The sequence below is a fragment of the Dermacentor albipictus genome, chromosome 2 (assembly GCF_038994185.2).
Source record: "Dermacentor albipictus isolate Rhodes 1998 colony chromosome 2, USDA_Dalb.pri_finalv2, whole genome shotgun sequence".
NCBI lineage: Eukaryota > Metazoa > Arthropoda > Arachnida > Ixodida > Ixodidae > Dermacentor > Dermacentor albipictus.
The window spans coordinates 65,960,158-65,980,000 of NC_091822.1; the positions used below are offsets into that span (position 1 = coordinate 65,960,158).

At 46.1% G+C, this 19,843-nt stretch overlaps 1 protein-coding gene across 3 annotated transcripts in view; it reads left to right on the forward strand.

Annotated features, from left to right (window-relative positions):
- LOC135903264 (E3 ubiquitin-protein ligase MARCHF2-like) overlaps window positions 1-19,843 on the forward strand; it is a 185,902-nt gene that overhangs the window by 165,568 nt on the left and 491 nt on the right. The window contains exons 1-4 of one of the 3 annotated variants that reach the window (XM_065433679.1): window positions 6,453-6,476; window positions 9,338-9,597; window positions 11,945-12,165; window positions 16,772-16,966. In XM_065433679.1, the coding sequence (XP_065289751.1) occupies window positions 9,361-9,597; window positions 11,945-12,165; window positions 16,772-16,966 (653 nt within the window). In that variant the 5' untranslated portion in view covers window positions 6,453-6,476; window positions 9,338-9,360. Of the gene's footprint in view, window positions 1-6,452; window positions 6,477-6,524; window positions 6,652-9,337; window positions 9,598-11,944; window positions 12,166-16,771; window positions 16,967-19,843 lie in introns of those variants that run through there. The other 2 variants (XM_065433678.1, XM_070532892.1) reach the window with 2 other exon arrangements.

Here is a 19,843-nt window from a genome sequence, read left to right on the forward strand (position 1 = left end):
AAATTGCCCAGGAAGTCCGCTCTACACACCCAGGCCGACATCTCAAGCAAGCAGTAATATTACTTACGGCCTAAAGCCCGTTCCAAATTACGGGCGAAGTTTGAAGTATGGGAGTGTATGGAAATGTTCAAATTTTGGAGGCCTTCTTGGCAGTAAAAAGCAATTTGCGATGAAACTATTGCATCGATTGGTATATTACCGGGGATTTATCAATTTCTATGAATTAGGTTTCAGCTGATCGCAACAGCAGCTCTGGAAATGGCAAAAAGGTCATTCCAAAATCTCAGTTTTCATAACAAGGGTGTCCACCATACATAGTTTATACATCCACCACAATTTATTGGGATGGATGTATAAACTTGGTTTTTTGCCTGCAGCAGAGCACTGAAGCGATATCCGAGCGCTCTTCTTGAAGGCAGATGAAAATCATTGATACTACCAGCGCTCGTTAGCAGGTGCGAAACCGTATGTAGCTTGCTTATTTCGCCTCCCTTTGTCGTTGCTTAGTCTAGCCGTTTTCAACCAGAGGGCACATTACGAAATGCACGTCACTTAGTTACGGTTCTCGTCTTGTTTCTTTATATCTGCACCAACTTTTTTGTACAAAATGCAGTTGGTTGGTTTCGTGACGATGCGAACGTGCTTCCGAACTTCATTTGCATTTTAGGTGTAACATATTTTAGAGAATAGATACAGATAACGTGTTTTGAAAGTGCATTTCTTTCCAAAAGTGAACATTTATGAAGACATTATTGAGGAATACTTCTGCCTTTTGTTATGGGAAAGGAGTGTTTGGTGAGTCTTGTGCTGCTTGAAACGTACCAGAAACACCAAATTAGCGTCCAGTGTGCGCGGTTCAAAGAGACAAAAGAGATAAAATCGAAAGCAGCCGCAGACGTTGTATTTGCACAAAGCAATATAGTTGAAGCTATTTGAAAGAGAACATTTGCATTATATCAAAGAAGGATTTCTGCGTGCCTTATCTTGAGTCCAAATGAAGGCTGCCCGAAATATTGCCCAAGTTTGTTTGCTTAGTACGAACTGGTGCCTCGAAGCCTAAAATTTCTATCCTCAATGCGCAGCGCGCGTGCCTTATCATTTGCACCCTTCCCATATAGCCTCACGAAGTTTCAGAAATACTAAAGGACTTCATATATCTTTATCACGACACATGCAGAGGAGTATTGTAAATTATGCGAAAAGGCACAGGGACGTGTTCATGTAGCCTGTCATGCAAAAACCAAGAACGATTTCAACCGCAGACCCTTTTTTTTGTTATGCCCACAAAGTTATGCAAAGAGATCTTCTACTCGGCTACAATCACCACAGATGCCATAGTATTCTTCTGTTCAGTTCTTTATTCACTCTATTGCTTAGTCATATCCCATCATCGTAACATTATTACTGGTGCAATACTTCCTTAATTATGTGAGAATATGCCCGCCGTGGTTGCTCAGTGGCTATGGTGTTGGGCTGCTGAGCACGAGGTCGCGGGATCGAATCCCGGCCACGGCGGCCGCATTTCCATGGGGGCGAAATGCGAAAACGCCCGTGTACTTAGATTTAGGTGCACGTTAAAGAACCCCAGGTGGTCCAAATTTCCGGAGTCCCCCACTACGGCGTGCCTCATAATCAGAAAGTGGTTTTGGAACGTAAAGCCCCATAATTTTTTTTTCTGATGTATCCTACGAACTATACTCACAAATGCGCCTTCTGCTCTACGCCCAATACCCTCTACCACATGGTATGGGAATGTCAACAAAACCCATCGACACCACCCATCACCGGACCAACCGTCGAGCAGTGGGAGGCCCAGCTGACAAGCTCAAGCCCTGAAACCCAGCATCACCTGGTGAGCAGGGCCAAGCTATCAGCTCAGGCTCACGGCATCCTGGACTAGGGACGCCGCCCACCTCGGACGATTTTACCGTCGGCTCATTTCTACTAATAAAGTTTATTCCTCTTCCTCCTCCTGATAATGTTATTCTACCTTGAGTATAGCGTGTTTCAACAATCGAAGAAACATGAGAAAAGACCGTGAGGGTTTGCTAGCAATGTTCTCTTTTTAGAATCGTCTGCGACCAATATAGGTACAGCGGTTTTGTGATGATCACGCTAGCGCGCAATTAGCCCCGTTCATCATTTTCTCCACTGCCTGTAAATCAAATCTAGAAGCGTCGTTCGTTATGCCTGAGTAGCATAATGGCAGCCGAGCCTTTCATACGGTCCTACTATGCAACACATTCCTTCTCCTGACATGATGCTTCAAGACACGCCAATTTCGCCATTGAAGTCCGCCCTTGTGCGCCCTTGAATTTCGCCCTTTCAGATTCTCAGAAAACTTAGGGAGGTACATCGAGACGAGAAGGATAAATCTCGGAGTAGCCCTGACAGTTTATTTATTTATTTATTTATTTATTTATTTATTTATTTATTTATTTATTTATTTATTTATTTATTTATTGTAATCTCAAGACTTTACAGCATTGTAGAGGGGAGTAAAATTGAGGTGAGTAAAAGTTCAGTGAAATTTCTATGGCAATGTTATGATCCTTTGTTTGTTTAGATGTTTGTTTAGTTTGTTTAGTGATGTAATACTGGAGAGCTGAGTTGTTGTACTTAGTACATCATGTTTGCGATGGCTGTCCATAAATTGATCCAGCTGTAATTACTGCATGACGTTGGCTGGAAGGCCATTCATTTAAAAGAGGGCGTGCAGAATAAAGAAAATGCAGGTGCTCTATATATATACATATATATATATATGTATATATATATATGTATATATATATATATATATATATTTATTTATTTATTTATTTATTTATTTATTTATTTATTTCCTCAAAGGTCTCTGTTGACACATTACATGAGGGAGTGGGGAGTTAGTGACAAAGAGATACTACAAATTACAAAGGGATATTTCCGATGAGTCGCTTGAATATACATGTACATGTGCATATATATATATATATATATATATATATATATATATATATATATATATATATATATATATATATATATATATATATATATATATATAGCGACCAGCGATTGGGCCGACCGTCAGCACAGGGCACTGACTGCGCACGAGCGGCGTTCCCCGAGAACAGCGCTGGAGAGCTTGACTCACTAGAAACCACTGCTGGAGAGGATGGCCCACTATAGCGTTCCTCTTCTTCCTTCTTCCCTTCACTTTGTTTAGAGGAACCTCCCAATTCAATGTCAATCACAGTATTTGTTGACGTGTTTTTACTCTTTGCGCCATCGGCCATTCTTGGTACTATCGGTCAGCGATGACGTATTATCGCGTAATGAGGCATGTAATCCTTTCGCCCTAATTACCCCAGGTGGTCCAAATTAATCCGGTGTTTTCCACTTCAACGTGCTTCATAATTAGATGGTGGTCTGACACGTTATTCCTGAATTTATTTCAAGTTGTTTCTCTCTCTCACTCTTACTGTTTTACGCAAGATGAACAATAAGTTTAATATGTAATCATAGGTCGCGAGAATAAGCAGAACTCACTCAGACTCACTCACAAAATATATATTTTCGCTTAGGGATCACTCAGGCTTACCAATGTTCTACTCATCCAGGCTCACTCCGACTTAGGCTCGCCAGAATTTTACTCAGACGGGCTCAGTCGGACACTCTCAGCATAATTCTACTCAGTCAGGTGCACGCCCGGACTCAGACTTACGAAAATTCTATTCAGCCGCGGTCGACCAAAGGGAATAGTGCGACCACGGCCGAAGTAGAGGCGCCACACGCCGCGAAGACATCATGGCCGCGTCACGGTAACGCCTCCCTAACAGGGGAAGGCTAACCGTTCTGCAGGCGTTCACAACAAAGTTTCGTCACTCACTCACTCACTCACTCTGCCTGGCTCAGTCAGGCTCAGCAGACCTACTCAGCCAACGCTCACGCGCTGTCACTGACCAAAATTTTACTTTGCCACACTGAATTGGACTTCGACCCACTAAAATTCTGCTCAGCCGGGCTCACTCGGACTCAAGCTCACCAGAATTCTGCTCCGCCGGGCTCACTCGGAATTGCTCGTAATAACCTTACTGAGCCCGGCTCGCTCAGACCAGCTCACTGGACGGTCTATGTCTTAGTCGATTCATGAGTGAGCTTGCTCACCTATCAGCATAGCACTCTCAATACAAGGCAAACAATATGGCTCTTACAGTGGATGTCGTACAGCGTTGGTGGGGAGGAAAGTGGGTGGCTCATTGTCGGGTTGCGGTGCTACCATGTTACACGAAAAAAAGGAACACATGGTGTCTCCAAAAGGCGGCGGTTAGAGTCAAACGTCAAAGCCACCGGCAACGTCGTGCATTTGATGACAGCAAATTTAGCACCGCTGGGATCACTCCGTCGTTGAATATTTATTGTCACTATTTATTGAAGAAAACTGGGAAGATGGGCCTCTTCGAAACTGGCTATCCGTCACTAAAAGCAGGAGAAAGCGAAATGAAAATAGCAACCAGCGATACGCAAGTAGCAACCATGCAAGTACTGCCACCGAGGGCATCAGCACCCAAGAGAGAGAGAGAGAATAAAACTTTCGTTAGTATTGAAACGCGGTGTAGTTATCTGGGACAGCCACATTGGCATACCGCGGGTCCCACACAACTCTCCATACATATATGCGGCATCCAAACTAACACATAAACCTACTATAGTGGAATGCACAATGCGGTGCTGGTGCACAGAAGTGTTGTTTAAGACGGTGTTGTCCACTAATAAATCGCAAATCACGCTGAAGGCGCGCCTGTAATGTACGACATTACAGAAGATTACAGATTACAGATTACGAGAAGTATATACCGGGTTATCAATTTTAAGTTTTTCGTAATTTTTTAAAAAATCGTCTGTGGCAGTTCGTGTCCTTGAAATGCATTACTTTTATCTCTTAGACACCTGTCTATTTACACTGCTCTTCCCGGCAAAAAAAAAAGAGATTTTAAGTCAGCGTTCTTTCTCCTAGAGCCCTTCACGCCCTGCGCAGCCACCGCCATGTTCCAGATTAATCGAAGAGGCCGACATTACTAATAGGAGAAATCGAAACGCATGGTAAACTAATTACCAAAAGTTGACTAATCAAATTCCTAATTAATTAGGGTACACATTTCAATCTACAAATTGCAGCTAGTGAGCTCGCAAGGCGAATCCACTCGGAACGAACTCTCAAGGTTACACCAGTTTCGAGCTACCAATTTTCGTGGGCGTTCCAGTTACTTTTGTGCTGCAATGCATAAAACAGAGTTATGTTAAGCAAAGTAAGTGGAACAACACTGCATTTTTATGCCCAGTTTGATGGCGCATATCTCCAAACTGGTGTCATGAGCTGCCATCGGGGATTTTGGACGAATTCACAAATATTTTCGTTCGTAAGAGCTCTTTGTTGCTGCCTTACCACCTTTGCAAAGAATATTGTCACGTTTGAGTGACAGTGAACAACCACATTGGCACAATGCCATTCACAAAACTGTTTATGGGGCAAATCTTTGTCCAACAAAACAAGACACTCAGCACAATGATAGCGGCGAGCACGCTCGTCGATCCTCAAAATCTGATCTGCTGATCAGACGTGTCAGCTATTTCTACACGGTTCAACAAAACTTCCAGAGTGATCGCAGGTGCTTGCGCAAGTTCTAGAGTGCACACTACAGTATTCGCGTCACGCACAAAATTTGATTACACAAGGCTGCGCGACAACATAGGCAACTGATAGAAACATCGATAACATCCGAGAAACTTCCGATGCAGAAAGGCGCCTCGTGAGCTGAGCGATAACCTTCAACATTTCGCTGTCGGTGAAACACGGTAACTGGCAAAAGACAAACAGGTGCATGTGTCAATATGTAAGCCATGAAGCGTAAGAGCATTCTGCCATACGGTCCCTGGACGCAAAAAAAAGAAACAGCTGTACTGCGGCAATGTGTTCTCCTGGGCTCGTATGTTGTTGTTGACTCAAAGCACGGCTCGTAAAAATATTGTCTCATACATCCGTTCACTTCTTTGAAGGAATGAGTGGACGGATACTTGGCGGGCATCATGCCTAGTCAATGTACAAATGAAGACTAGACGGGCTTGTTCAATGCAAAGAAACGTCTTGGTTAAAATGGTAAATTGTCTGGATCATTTAAGCACCAATAATGCACGCAAATGACAATAAAAACGGATTCGTGGAGCAATAGCCCTTGGGCTGGCGGTTCGCCAACGATGAAGATGTGCTGCATACTGCAGGCGAATTCCTATTTAATGTTTATGTTAATTGTGTGGCTCCTGATTTCCGTATTTCCTGCTATTCCTTTGATTCTTCTAGTATCCCTCAAAATTTATCTTTATATGTATTCCTAAATCGTCCGATACCACCAGCTGCAGACCGATTTCCCGCAGTGGGCTGCGCCCATTGACTTGGAACCGACCAAACTACCACAGAAGAAGTCTCCTGTCCAGTTGTAGGTGTCAAGTATGCGCTATCTGCTTTGATTTATGTAACATTCGACTCTGCCCCCTCCCCCTCCCCCCCCCCCCCCGGTTTCGCAAGCACGTGCTGCAGTTGCCACACCTAGTATCCTACGGCGTTTATCGAACTATGTATTAATTTTATCTGCAAGGGTATCAACTTCCTTCGTAAGTACTGCGATCTATGTCTGCGTTGTGCAACATCGCAGTCAGCTACCTTTACAATACCCGCCGCGGTGGCTTAGTGGCTATGGTGTTGCGCTGCCAAGCCGGAGGTGGCGGAATCAAATCCTGGTCATGGCGGCCGCCTTTCGATGGGGGCGAAATGCGAAAACGCCCGTGTCCCTCGCGTCAGGGGCTCGTTAACGATCCCCTGGTGGTCAAAATTAATCTGCAGTCCCCCACTACGGCGTGTCTCATAATCAAATGGTGGTTTTGGTGCGTAAAACTCGATAATTGAATTCAGCCTTTACCATCCGCGCCTACATACTAGCCCCTTCAGGTGCCAGTTATGTTCGTTGAAGATTTCTTTCAGCACATTTCTTGCATCTTCAAAATGATAAAAAGCCGTACAGTTGCCGAACGAGTAAAACTTCTTCGTGAATGAGCTTTGTCTTATATACTAAACGTAACCTCACTAAATAATTCTTTACAGAAACGTAAAATATGAGGGGATCAAATATTTCATATTTAACATACATCCAAAGCACCTATCCAGCCACTAAATAAAACGTGCCTGACGCGAAATACTGTGAAAAGCAATGAAAGAAGTGTAACCTTCTACTTGGTTTTACTAAAACACTTTACATATTGATTCATTATTGCAGCACAGGACTAATAAATGAATTCTGGGGTCTTACGAGCCAAAGCCGCGATTTGATGATGAGGCACGCCGTAGTGGGGGGACTCCGGAATTATTTTCGCCACCAGAGAATCTTCAATGAGCCCCCAGTGCACGGGAGCAGGCTTATTTAAGAGTGCTTATCTGCACACGTTAAAACATCATTTTAAGAATCCTTTTGTTGAGGACGCTAGGATCTGAACTCACAAGTTTTCGTGAGTGAGTGCTCTTTGCCGTTGGCTCGCAGCGTTAGTTAATATGTCCAGCAGGAGGATTGCCTAGAATTTGATTTTTGCGAACAATTTCAGCGTAAGCGTTTTGTGTGTGTGTGTGTGTGTGTGTGTGTGTGTGTGTGTGTGTGTGTGTGTGTGTGTGTGTGTGTGTGTGTGTGTGTGTGTGTGTGTGTGTGTGTGCGTGTGTGTGTGTGCGCGCGCGTGTGTGCGTGTGCGTGCGTGTGTGTGTGCGTGTGTGTGTGTGTGTGTGTGTGTGTGTGTGTGTGTGTGTGTGTGTGTGTGTGTGTGTGTGTGTGTGTGTGTGTGTGTGTGTGTGTGTGTGTGTGTGTGTGTGTGTTTGAGAATACGGGCCTAGATTTGTACTGTACTGTTGCCACTGTACTGTACTGTACGGGCATGCACCTGATGGGTGTGAAGAAATGTCACGGAGCAGACGCTTACCTAATAGTGGAACATTTGCTTTACTGTGGTATTATGAACGCGAAACAATCTTTGCCTCGTTCCAAGCACTCCTGGACGCACTGTTACAGGAACGTCTGGTGAGAGAAACATCTAGTTGGCTCAGATGTAGAGCTGTCGCCCCTGAGAGGGGTTGGTCCAGGTTTCGATTCCTGGATCTGAACGAATTTTTGTTCGAGTGCGGAGCTTGTTTTTTTTTTTTTGTGAGAAACACCTATAGGCTTCCTTCGCAGCTTGCTACAGCCGGCTGAATGATAATCGTTTTTTTTTCTTTCCTCAAAGATCATCCACCATTCGTAATTCTGCAGAACTCATTCGTCAGCAAAGGAGTGCGATGGCGTTAATCTCGGAAAGCTTGGGAGAACAACCCAAAAAATCTAGGACGGGCACTATGTAACGTCTCCGTCGCAGTCTTTAGTATTACTATTATTATTTTGAGCTGAAATCATGCGTTTACTTCTCAGGGTAATGTAAATAGGTGAGGTCCACCGATTAAGATTTAAAAACTAAGATAAAGATTACTGGGACCGAATTCATAATGACTTTGATTCGTAAGTGTTCTTAGCTCCTGGCCGGTCACCTTCACTAATAATATGTAGAGAATCAGGATTGGCAAGAATTTTTCTCTTACGAACAATTCCAGCGTAAGAATTTTTTTGTGAATACGGGGCCTGGTGTATTGTTCATGGGTGTGCGAATACTGAAAACTTTCGTGTAGCCAACAGAAAAGTTTCCTATTCGATTTGGTCTTCGAGTCAAATAGTCACCATTTGTGCATGGGAAGGTCTTTCTAATAGTTTTCGAATATTGGGAAACATCAACTGTGCCTAATTAAAGGTTAAATTGGAGTAAAAGTGCGGTTAATTTTATCGCCGTGGGAACTTACAAAGTGTAGACATAAAACGTTTGAACTTATGTAGTGCAACAGGCCACGCCGCCTAGGCAGCCATACTTCACCGGTTATGGAGCGATCTTCCGCATTCTCTGAAGAGTTCTGTGTATGCACAGAAACTGCTTGTTGGTCGATAAGGTTCCATTTGTGCTTTTATTAAACAGCGCTTCATAACGAGCTACGTAATGAGAAAAAAACTTGCTCGCATTAAAAATAACAGAACGTGAACATCGTTTTACATCAATTGCAAAAAAGGAATTTTTTTTTTCATTCATCGAAAACCAGCCGAAAAGTATGCGATTCGATTCTCTGCAAGCACTATTCTATGCGTTTTCGAAAAAACCGTTATTCGCGCTCCCCTAGTTTTGTTCGCTTCGCCGTTACGTTAGCTGTTACATTGCACCTTACACCTGCACGGTGCCTGCGCAGCTTCCTGACCCGCAGTATAGGACATGGCCGACCAGCTGTTCCAGGTGTACGCCGAGGCGCCCGAGAGCAACGCCGAGCGCGTGTGCCGCATCTGCCTCCGCGGCGAAGCTCACACCGACGATCCACTGCTGGAGCCCTGTGCCTGCAGAGGTCCCAGCGGCTTCGCGCACAAGGGCTGCCTCGAGCGATGGCTCCGCGACCACGACACGGATCAATGCGACGTGTGTCACCGCCGCTTCGTGGTGCTCCTCAAGATGGCGGTAAGTGTGTGCGGCACTGCGCGTGCGCTTGCCTCACCTAATCAAACTGGCCCCCTCAATCACAGGGCACATAAACTTGCACATACGTGAAGTAGTGAAGTCTCAAAAATATGGTGGCCTTGACGTGTTTCCGGCTTCGCAGTCATTTCCGGTACATGAAACCTGCAAAATGCATAGCCTTCCATATCTGTTTTGGTTATTCAAAGGCAACTCTCACTGGGCCGTGGATTCAGACAGCGCCTATTGCTTTTGCAAGTTTTGTCCCCTCAGTTCTGCGCTGGGGAAAAACACAGACACCGAGTCATTCAACTCTGCTTACACACAATGTGTATCCAGCTGAGCACGAGGTCACGAGTAGGATTTGCGGTCGTCACGGTCGCATTTAGATGGAGCGAATTCCATAAACGCTCGCGTACTTAAACTTGGGCCATGTTAAAGAACCCCAGGCAGTGGCGTAGCAACAGGGGGCGCCGGGGGGCCGTGGGCCCCGGGTGCAAGGGGCTAGTGAGGGGGGGGGGGGGGGGTATCATATGCGTCTGAAGACAACCCTCTTTCCGCCAGCTACACCCGGGGAGGGGGATGACAGAAGACCTATGGGGCCCGGGTGCCAGACGACCTAGCTACGCCACTGACCCCAGGTAGTCTGAATTGATCCGAAACCTCTCGCTAGGGTGTCTCTCATAATCAAGTGCACAGTTTTCTGATGCTTAAACACCGGGATCGCTTTGTTTGTAATGTGGCCCTGTTTTTCTTTAATGTGCACAGCATCGCTGCTCACGAACACTCTACTGATGGCAACACCATTTCCGCGGGATGTTCTAAGTGCGGCGTTGCGTCAGCAGTAGTAAAGGAATAATTATATTTTCCTCGTAAGGCTGCCCGCTAATCGTTAGCTTGAGAGAATGATTTCAGTCGACCGCAAATAAAGACGGGGACAGAGGGAGAAAACACATAAACGGCATGGGCGGTAACTTTCAAATGTTTTATTCACGGCAGCCCGTGGGCATATATAGGCATATAGAACATGCGCAGATCGCAGCAAACAAGAACACTCATCAGCCTAGCGTGGCAAACAATTATCAAAAAAACCTATTTCCGATTGAAACAACCTAATGGAGGTGTCACTGTGCTAGTGACACCTCCATTAGGTTGTTTCAATCCGAAATATATTTTTTATATATCTATTTTCTTTAATATATCTATTGGTGTTGTAGGTTGCGTCGATTTAAAAGAGTTCCTGAGCCTGTACTTGATGTTGTTAGCCATTACCTTGACGCCAAAAAAAAATGGGGTGAAGTCCGTCCCGGGCTAGCAGAATGTCGGGGTCCTGGTGTATTTCAGCGTGTTGGATGACATCGACGTTCCTTCCTTTTTTTTTTTTTTGTCAGCCGGCGTGTCAGACGCTCTTGACACGCCGGCTAACGCGCGTGTGTTGACAGACTGGGGGAGGTCCTGGCTTTGACCTTGTACACAGCGTTCCTTTACTCTCAATTCGACGCGCTAACACATTTTGCCTCGTTTCCGCGTCCTCCCGCCTCACACCCCCTCCCCTTTAGAAGAACCGCGCCTATATATACTGTGGCGAGGAAAGCGTATGTCGCCTTGAAGAAGACAAGTCCACTTGTCGAAACGTTGGCTCCTGCATTCACTTTGAGACGTAAGCTTTTAACGGTCAAGAACGTATGCACATATCAGAGAAGTCCTGGGCTGCACTGAGCGAAGAATACTTCAGCAGCAGCTCCTATCGCTTATGAAGGCCGCTCGAAAGCGCTCGAAGAATGAGAAGGAGGGAGAGAGAAAAATTTACTATGGGGGAAAAGCTCAGAGGTCGGACTTCAGAGAGAGGCGTGCAAATCAGAAAGTCTGCCATGTTCGGGTGACCGAGACGTAGCTACAGGACACTGATGATGGGAAGGAAGTAACCCATGTACATGTTTTCAACCCTGAACACTTTATTGTACCTACCAAATTCAAGCACTCAAAGCTGAATTATTGTAACTGCTTACAGGCAATTGATTACTGAAGAAAGTAATTTAATTACGGTGAACGTTACCGAGTAAACAAAATGATAGCTCAATTGCTAAGTTATTAGAAACCGTTATTTATTACAAGTATATAATAACATATACTTCTTTACGTACAAGTGTGGTGGCTTTACTCAACGAAAGATACGCGCCGATGCCGGAGAGAGATAGCAAAGATTATCTGTACCAACAAGTTCATCTTTGTGTCGTCCTCTAAACAGACCACGTGGTACACTGCTACGCCCAAGGAAAACTTGTCTTTCGTTCATGTTCAACCGCTGTTGACTCGCCTCCTTGATTTCCTCCCCCTTGCTCGTTCGCAGCCGCTGCTTGACTTCTTCACGGACCCCAGCCACAGGGTTGACGTGCTGCGCATGGTGGTGGATGCTGTGTCTGCCGCAGGTGACGCCCTGGTGCTCACCTTCGCCTGGATGTACGCGAGCGGCTTCCTCGGGGCCACCGGGTGGTTCCTCTACGTCCTCGTCATGTCTGTGCTGCTGTTCCAGACTGTGTTCTGGACCGTGGTCGAGGTCATACGGATGATGTACGTCATGGGATGACTCACTGCGCTGCGTAGAAAACTCAACAAGAACAAACGAAAAAATTCCTAAAGAAGCCATCCGCTTAGTATGAAGTTACGCGATAAATTATTTTATCTTGTGATTTTCAGTACATTTATCAAGCCCATGAAAGGACCCTGATAACGCTATACCTAATATCTAAACTGCAGAACTCACTTGGGCGAATTCGAAACAAGAACCATTTTCTGCCATCACCAAAAAAGCGAGCTCGAGCAATTAGCCTTCTCCCTCCATTTCTCGCCATCTTCCTTCTTCAATATTTCCACTCCACTTAAGTAGCCATTCCATAATTCTTTCTTATTCGTTTCCGCCGCTAGCTATGGAGGAAACAGAAATGTCTAAGCACTTTTAAAAAAAAGCAAGCTGTTTCATTAACGAAGATACATCCGCATGCAGGAAAATTGACGTCTCCGAGCTGAGGCATCTTTTCTTGGCCCATCGTCAAAAGTTATTTTTCTAGTGAATAATTCTATGCCTGCCTGTGCATTATATGTGAAAGCATAAGGCTGAAGATCAGTATGCAGAAGACGCAGGTAATGTTCAATAGCCTGGTAAGAGAATGATATTTCAAGATTGGCAGTCAGCCTCTAGAATCTGTTCAAGTGTCCGTTTATGTAGGCAAAACACTCAAGGGGACCTCGATCCTGAGGAGGGAACTTGTCGCACAATTTTAAATAGTCCGAGGACACCTAAGCACTGCCTATGAGTTGAGAATGCGAAAACACTCAAATCCAGTTGCAGCCCGCTGAGCAGTCCTCCGAGTTATGAATTCGCAAGCAGGCGAGCGCGTTGAGAAGCTGGTTCAGCCCAGGAGGCGCTGGTTTAGCCCAGTGCGTACGATACTCTGCTTCTGAGCGTGGGGTCGTATTCTAAACTCGCTGCCGCCAACATTTTATTGCGATAGCAATTATATGGACACTCCAGGCGCATCTCAGCCGTCGCCCTGAGGATCCGTATTAGTGAAAGCGTGTGGGGGTGAGCCGGCGAACGCGGTGCAATCTCGGGTGCGCGATAGAGGTACGCGGCCTGGATGCGTGCCCTCTGCTGTTGCGCGTGAGGCAAGGGGAATCAGGTAAAGGAGGAGGGCATTCTTCTCCGGCGGCTGCTAGGGTGTCTTGATGTCCTCCTCGCCCGCCGCTCCGTATAGATTGGGGACAACCGCGGCGTCAACTACGGCGTTGGCCACTCGAAGCGAAGACGCCGTAGTAGACGCCTTGGTCGGAGGCCATAGGAACCCGTTGCCGGCCCCAAGTGTCTTGAAAGCAATCTGCGACGTGGCCAAAGTGCGCGCCCACGCGGCACTCATCTTCAAAGTGATCTGCGATGTTTCTAGAGTGCGCGTAGTGCCGATAGCTTTGTATGCGCTGTGCTTTCGTCGTTTTGTTCGCGTTGGAGCGACAGATGCACGGAGCACAACTGGCTCGCGGCTGCTGCCGCGATTCTTAACTCCAGAGCTTACACAGGCAGTCCCCGCTGTCATCGGGCGAGATGTGTTTATGTTTACCTGCGCGTGCGTAACACCATGCTGGTTAATTGAGTTAAAACACGTTGACTGGCTAGTGGTTTGAATCTATGAAAAAATGGGTAAGTGCGACTGAACAAAGACGTAGAAAGAAGCAGACACGCAATGACAGCGCTGTCTCTGTGTGTCTATTTCTGTCTACGTCCTCGTTGAGCCACGCTTACATATCCTATAATTTATTTAGTTAGTGGATGTTTACAAGTTTATACGGCCGATAAATCTACTATCCTTACCTCGTACAGTTATCTACTAATTTGCTATCGCACTCGGTACTTCGCCTTTAGGGCGGAACTGCGAATTTTAAAGCGAAAGCTTTACTTGCCGCGAACTCATGATTTCGCCGTGGCAGTGCTCCGAGGAGGCACATGACGTCGCAACGCGCGCCTCGCCACGAATATTTCTCTCTCTCTCTCGCTCCCTAGTCACTACTGCGCATGCGCCACTAGTAGCACCAAGCCACAGGTGTTCCGCCGGTGCGCAGCGCCGCGCCTTTCCGCCTCCGCCGTTTGGTATGACGTCACACCGCGTTCCTTGTCGTTGCGCTCGCCTCCGCTCGCTTCGCCAACTGCGTCGCATGCCTGATAACATGTTGGAGGATTGAAAAGGAGAGCTCGTGTGTGCCGCAACCACAGTTGAGGTGGCAGTATGGACGGCGACAATTCTGATAAGCAGGAGGAGGCCTGGAATGGACATCGGAACGAGATGAAGAGGAAACGAATCGCCCACGAAACAGACGAACAGCGCGCCGAACGACTGGCTAAACGCCGCAACATAGTTAGACAACCAGACTAACCTGGACTTGCAATCAAGATTAACCAAGGCTAACCATGCTATGCCTTAGCTTTCGCCACGTATATCCTGGCATAGCCGAGCGGAGCCACTGCCAATTTTTTTCGCTCTTTTCAAATCTATTCTGTTTTATACATTAATTACTTTATAGTGATTACTGAGGCGAAGTTAGAACGCAGGCGAGAGCTTGCGCGGGGAACGAGCGCGCAGATAACACAGGCTTCCGAGAGCGAAAGCGATGGTGACGTGGCGTCACGGTGGTGCCCTCATGCAACACCTGGCGTGCCAACGGAGCGGCAGGTTGTCCCATTCGTCCGTTCTGCTCCGTCGAGACGCCCACGTGACGTGGCGTCGCAGCCAATGGGAATTTAGGTGCCGTTTCGCTGCTACAGACGCCGGCTCTTTCGCTCAATGAGCCATTTGATGCTCTAACATCAAAAATTGGCTGAGGAGCATACATCTGGGATAACGAAGCCTAGAATAGCAGCTTACAGCTGTTGGCCGACAGCTGACATCAAGCTCCTGTTGGTTACGCGGCGTAGTGACCGCGGCCACCGCGGGGTGCCGTCACGAGTCAAATGGGTAAGCGCACTGCGGGTCGCCGAGGACAACCACTTTTGGCTTACGTTTAGCGCGTCGTAGGCACCAAAGGCGAAAGTCGTGGAGTCTACGCTAAAATACAAAACGAATTTTCAACTGCACGCCACGGTGACAATTAGGAAGTGTAGCGTTGTGGACACACCCCACTGCGCCGTAGCCTTCGCAGTGCAATGCATTGAAGAAGAAACCGGGACACAGCCGAGGCCGTCGTGTTTGGTTTCGAATAACTCCGCTTCTGCGGAACGCATCGAAGTGCTTTTTGCGGCAAAGAATTTTTGAAATAGCCCATTTTCACTTCAAAACCTCGATTAGGTTATGAGGCACGCCGTAGTGAGGAACACTGGATTAACTTTGGCAACCTGGGGTTCTCTAACGTGCACCCTATGCATGGTACAGTGGCGTTCTTTCCATTTTACCCCCATCGAAATGCGGCCACCGCGGCTGGGATTTGATCCAGCACCTTCGGGCTTATCAGTGCAATGCGTTAGCCACTACGCCACCACGGCGGGTCGCAACGCCCTTCACCATACTGCGCCGTATATATGTATATCACCGCCGTGGTTGCTCAGTGGCTATGGTGTTGGGCTGCTGAGCACGAGGTCGCGGGATCGAATCCGGGCCAGGACGGCCGCATTTCGATGGGAGCGAAAACACCCGTGTACTTAGATTTAGGTGCACGTTAAAGATCCTCAGGTGGTCGAAATTTCCGGAGTCCTCCACTACGGCTTGCCTCATAATCAGAAAGTGGTTTTGGCACGTAAAACCCCATAATTAAATTAATTAATATGTATATCCTAAAAAAGCGATTTGCATAAGGTATACCGGTTGGTCTTTTTTTTTTCAGCATGCACAGTACCTCAAAACTGGTGCCATCCTCAGGACATGCCTTGCAAACTCGCTAGCTACAATTCGCGCATTTCAATATTTCCTGTAAATAATTAATTGAGTAGTTACCTAGGAATAATTACGTTAATTATTCAATTGGACATTTTAATTTCTCGTAGAAGTAATGGCCGCTTCACCGAGTAATTTACATCACCGTTTAGAATTCTGCTATTTGAAAGGCAATTTTTAAGGATGTGGTGTAGACAGAAAAAAACACCCTATATGTAGGTGTGCGCGCTCACATATAAGAATAAGTATGGTCCATCTGTAGCGAGTTCTACGGAATATCCATAGCAGCATGGTATATGTAGCACGCTAATGACTGTGGTGTATATGTGCGTCGTGTTTACAAGCAATAGGCAATAAGCAGTGGCTGTGATGTTATGTACGATAGATTGTAGTTGACGTTGCAAACTCGCACACAGCAGCAATTAGAGCATGCCATAACTAACGGATGAACATGAAATAGTAGAAGTCATGCAAATGTTAATTTTTCTATACTACACACAATACTGTTTATTTCCTTCGATGCACATAACTAGAAGTTGGAACGGTCGGTTAACCATATGCACGGACGTATCCATTTGACAGCCTGGCTTCGATAATCGCATTAATCCCATATATTCGACTATGATCGTATACTCGAGAAAGTGCGGTGTACAATCGAAGCCTTCGATTCCATGTCAATTCGAAACAACTCTGTTCCAGTCGTCAGGGAAACTTACTGACCGCCGCGTGTCCACAGGGCCCTGATATAGGTGTTGCTTTTCCAGAACATGCTACGAGCCGTTGCGCAAGTGGAGGAAGCGGACGGCCTCCGTTGAACTGCTGCTTCAGGGCCGTGACGAACCGGGCGGTGATGTCCGCATCCCGAACTGGCAAGCCACCGCTGCGGAGAAGAAGAAAGTGTCCGTGGTCAGCCATTTCGGCATACCTTTCCTTGCCTCGCCTAATCGGCCGCTAACGGGGTGGGTGAAGTCAACGCCACTTTGAATGAATGCATCAACGAATGAATGAATGAATGAATGAATGAATGAATGAATGAATGAATGAATGAATGAATGAATGAATGAATGAATGAATGAATGAATGAATGAATGAAATTTATTTTCCGCTCATTATACAGTGGAGGAGCATCGAGACACTGCGCCCAACAGAGCTTGACGGGCTCCCGAGCACTGCATTTTCCGTCAGCAAATTGTAGTAACCAGTCTGCGCAAACATGGTAGGCACAAGAACAAGCGCATTAGTCGGAAGAAAGGAAACGAAAAATATACTATACAGCTATACAGTAATTTAAAGAACACGCGCGAACACGCCGAAACAGAAAGCATTCATCAGTATAGCAGAGTGGCGAATAATTTAGAATGTTGTCTAAATACGACCTGGTGCAAGATAACAGGCATCTCAATACCACGAAGGCCACTTAGGGACGGCGACGCGCAGCGGTAGTTCAGGGGCTATGACGTTGCGTTGCTGGCTGAGCTCGAGGTTGCCGGCTCGATCGTGGCCGCGGCAGCCCCATACCGCTGCGTGGGGCGAAATGCAAAGAACGCTCGTGCATACTGAGCAGTGCACACACGTTAAGGGGACACTAAAGAGGAAAGTGATTTCTTCTGCATCAGTAAATCACCTTTCTATGACACCAAAAACACCACTCTTACCACGATAAGACGTTTGGTAAACCAGAAAAAGCGCAAGAACGAAAGATGGGTGGCGACGCCTACTTGAAGTTCCCGCACCTGGTCGCTGTGACATCATGGATTTGGATGGCATCCTTTAGGGCCTACTTACTTATATAGCGGTACAGATTGACTACATTGTGTTCTAAAGGAACCAAATGTTAAACATGGCAAGTTTCGGGAACCTTTACTCAGCCAACGCGGCCCAAACGCGAGAACATAATTTGGGATCCCTGACGTCACACTGACGTACACGCGTCGGTGTTTAGGCGCGAAATTCAAATACTGATACTTCAACCTTCATTTTCTCATCTATTAACCAAACTATTATTTTGAACTGACTGCCTCCAGGGTTCCCAAACAATGCTTCATTAGTGTCAATTGATTTGTTTCGCTTTAGTGCCCTTTAAAGGCACCCGAGATAGTTAGCATTCACACGGAGTCCACCACTACCGCGTGCCTTGCAGAAAGCCGTGGTTTGGCAAGCAAGACCGCAGAAATTATTTGTTTATTATTTTTATTTTTTTTCTGTAAATAACACACAGGAAGCTATCAACAAGGCCACGCAAATTCATTTTCAATTTTTCGGTTGACCCTACAAAACCAATTTTACGCTTACAAAAATAGCAAAGTAGAGGTGCAATCCTAAATGAACATAATGATGTCTCTAATACTGAAAATCATCGAGGTATATTGATTACTCATTTCTTAAACTTTGAAATAAAACTCAATTTCTTGGCTTTGTGAGGAATATGAGCTGTTAAGCATACTTATGAGTTTACCAGCTGGTAGCTTAGCGGCTATGGTGTTGGGCTGATAACCACGAGGTCGCGGGATTGAATCCCGACCACGGCATTTCGATGGAGACGAAAACGCCCCTGTACCTAGATTTAGGTGCCCATTAAAGAACCCCAGGTGGTCGAAATTTCCGGAGTCCTCCACTATGGCGTGCCTCATAAATATCGAGTTTTCGACACGTAAAACCCCATCATTTTTTTTTTGCATTTGAAAATAGCCAATCTGTATTATCTACGTAGCCAGAGTTCACTCAAGGTGAGTCACGTTGCCATACGATAATACGGGGGTCCTGTGTCTTCTGGGAACGAAGGCCACATAACCCGGAATTCTGAAGCTTCGCCCCTTTCAGGCGCTAGAGGTGCACCTACCGTGCAACTGTCGTGCATATACCTTTCGGTCCTGAATTATCAGTGCGCAGCCTGAAGAATTTGTTTATTTCGATATGGAGTTGTCTTGGGCAAAGTATATCAAAAATAACAGACACTAAGCAATTATACAGGCGCATTATTATTACATGATTCTAATTTGAATATGTTAATTGCGGGCGTTTTCACCAAATCAACGAGTATTTATGTCTGACACATTTCATGTGGAGTTATTTCTTTCGGTGTTACAAACAGAAATATCCACGAAAATAAACCACTCTAGCACTGTTCTTTTTTTTAAAGCTGGAATTCGTGAAGAGCGCGAGCCAGTGCGTGCATATGCGAAAACACGTTAAACTGACATTTTTGCGACAATGCACATGCGGAGGCAGCAGTTGACTGATTTGCGCCTTCTCCTCATATATACAAATAAAAGCTTGGTCTTTTTAAGTATAGCAGTTGCGTGTGTTAAAAAAAATTTTCTGATGCAGTTTTGTATGCAGTTAAATAATACGACATGAAATAAAATAATAGTGACTAAACAGGTTACTGAGACTGCGAGAGCGCTCTGAAACAACCACTCAACTATAAATGGCATCTTGTCATTAGAACAAATTCGAGGGCTTTGCGTACCACAACCACGATCAGGTTATTAGGCACGCCGTAGGAGGCGAACTCCGGATTAATTTTGACGTGTACGGTGCACGAGCTTTTTTTTTTTTCGCATCCACGGCCGGGAGTAAAACCCGCAACCTCGTGCTTTGGAACAAGGCCATAGCGACAGAATTACCACGGCCGATGGTATTCCATTAGTAAAATTTGGGCATTTGCTATTGGGCACCAACTAAAGGCCGTCCAGAGGGCCCGCGACGTCGCTGAGAGACACCACCACCTGGTCCCGTCGTGGGCGGAGCCACAAACTTGATTGTGGAGCCTTCGGTTCCGCCCAAACAAGTTCCTTAGGACACTCCAATAAAGCTCTTGTCACTGTCACTTGCTA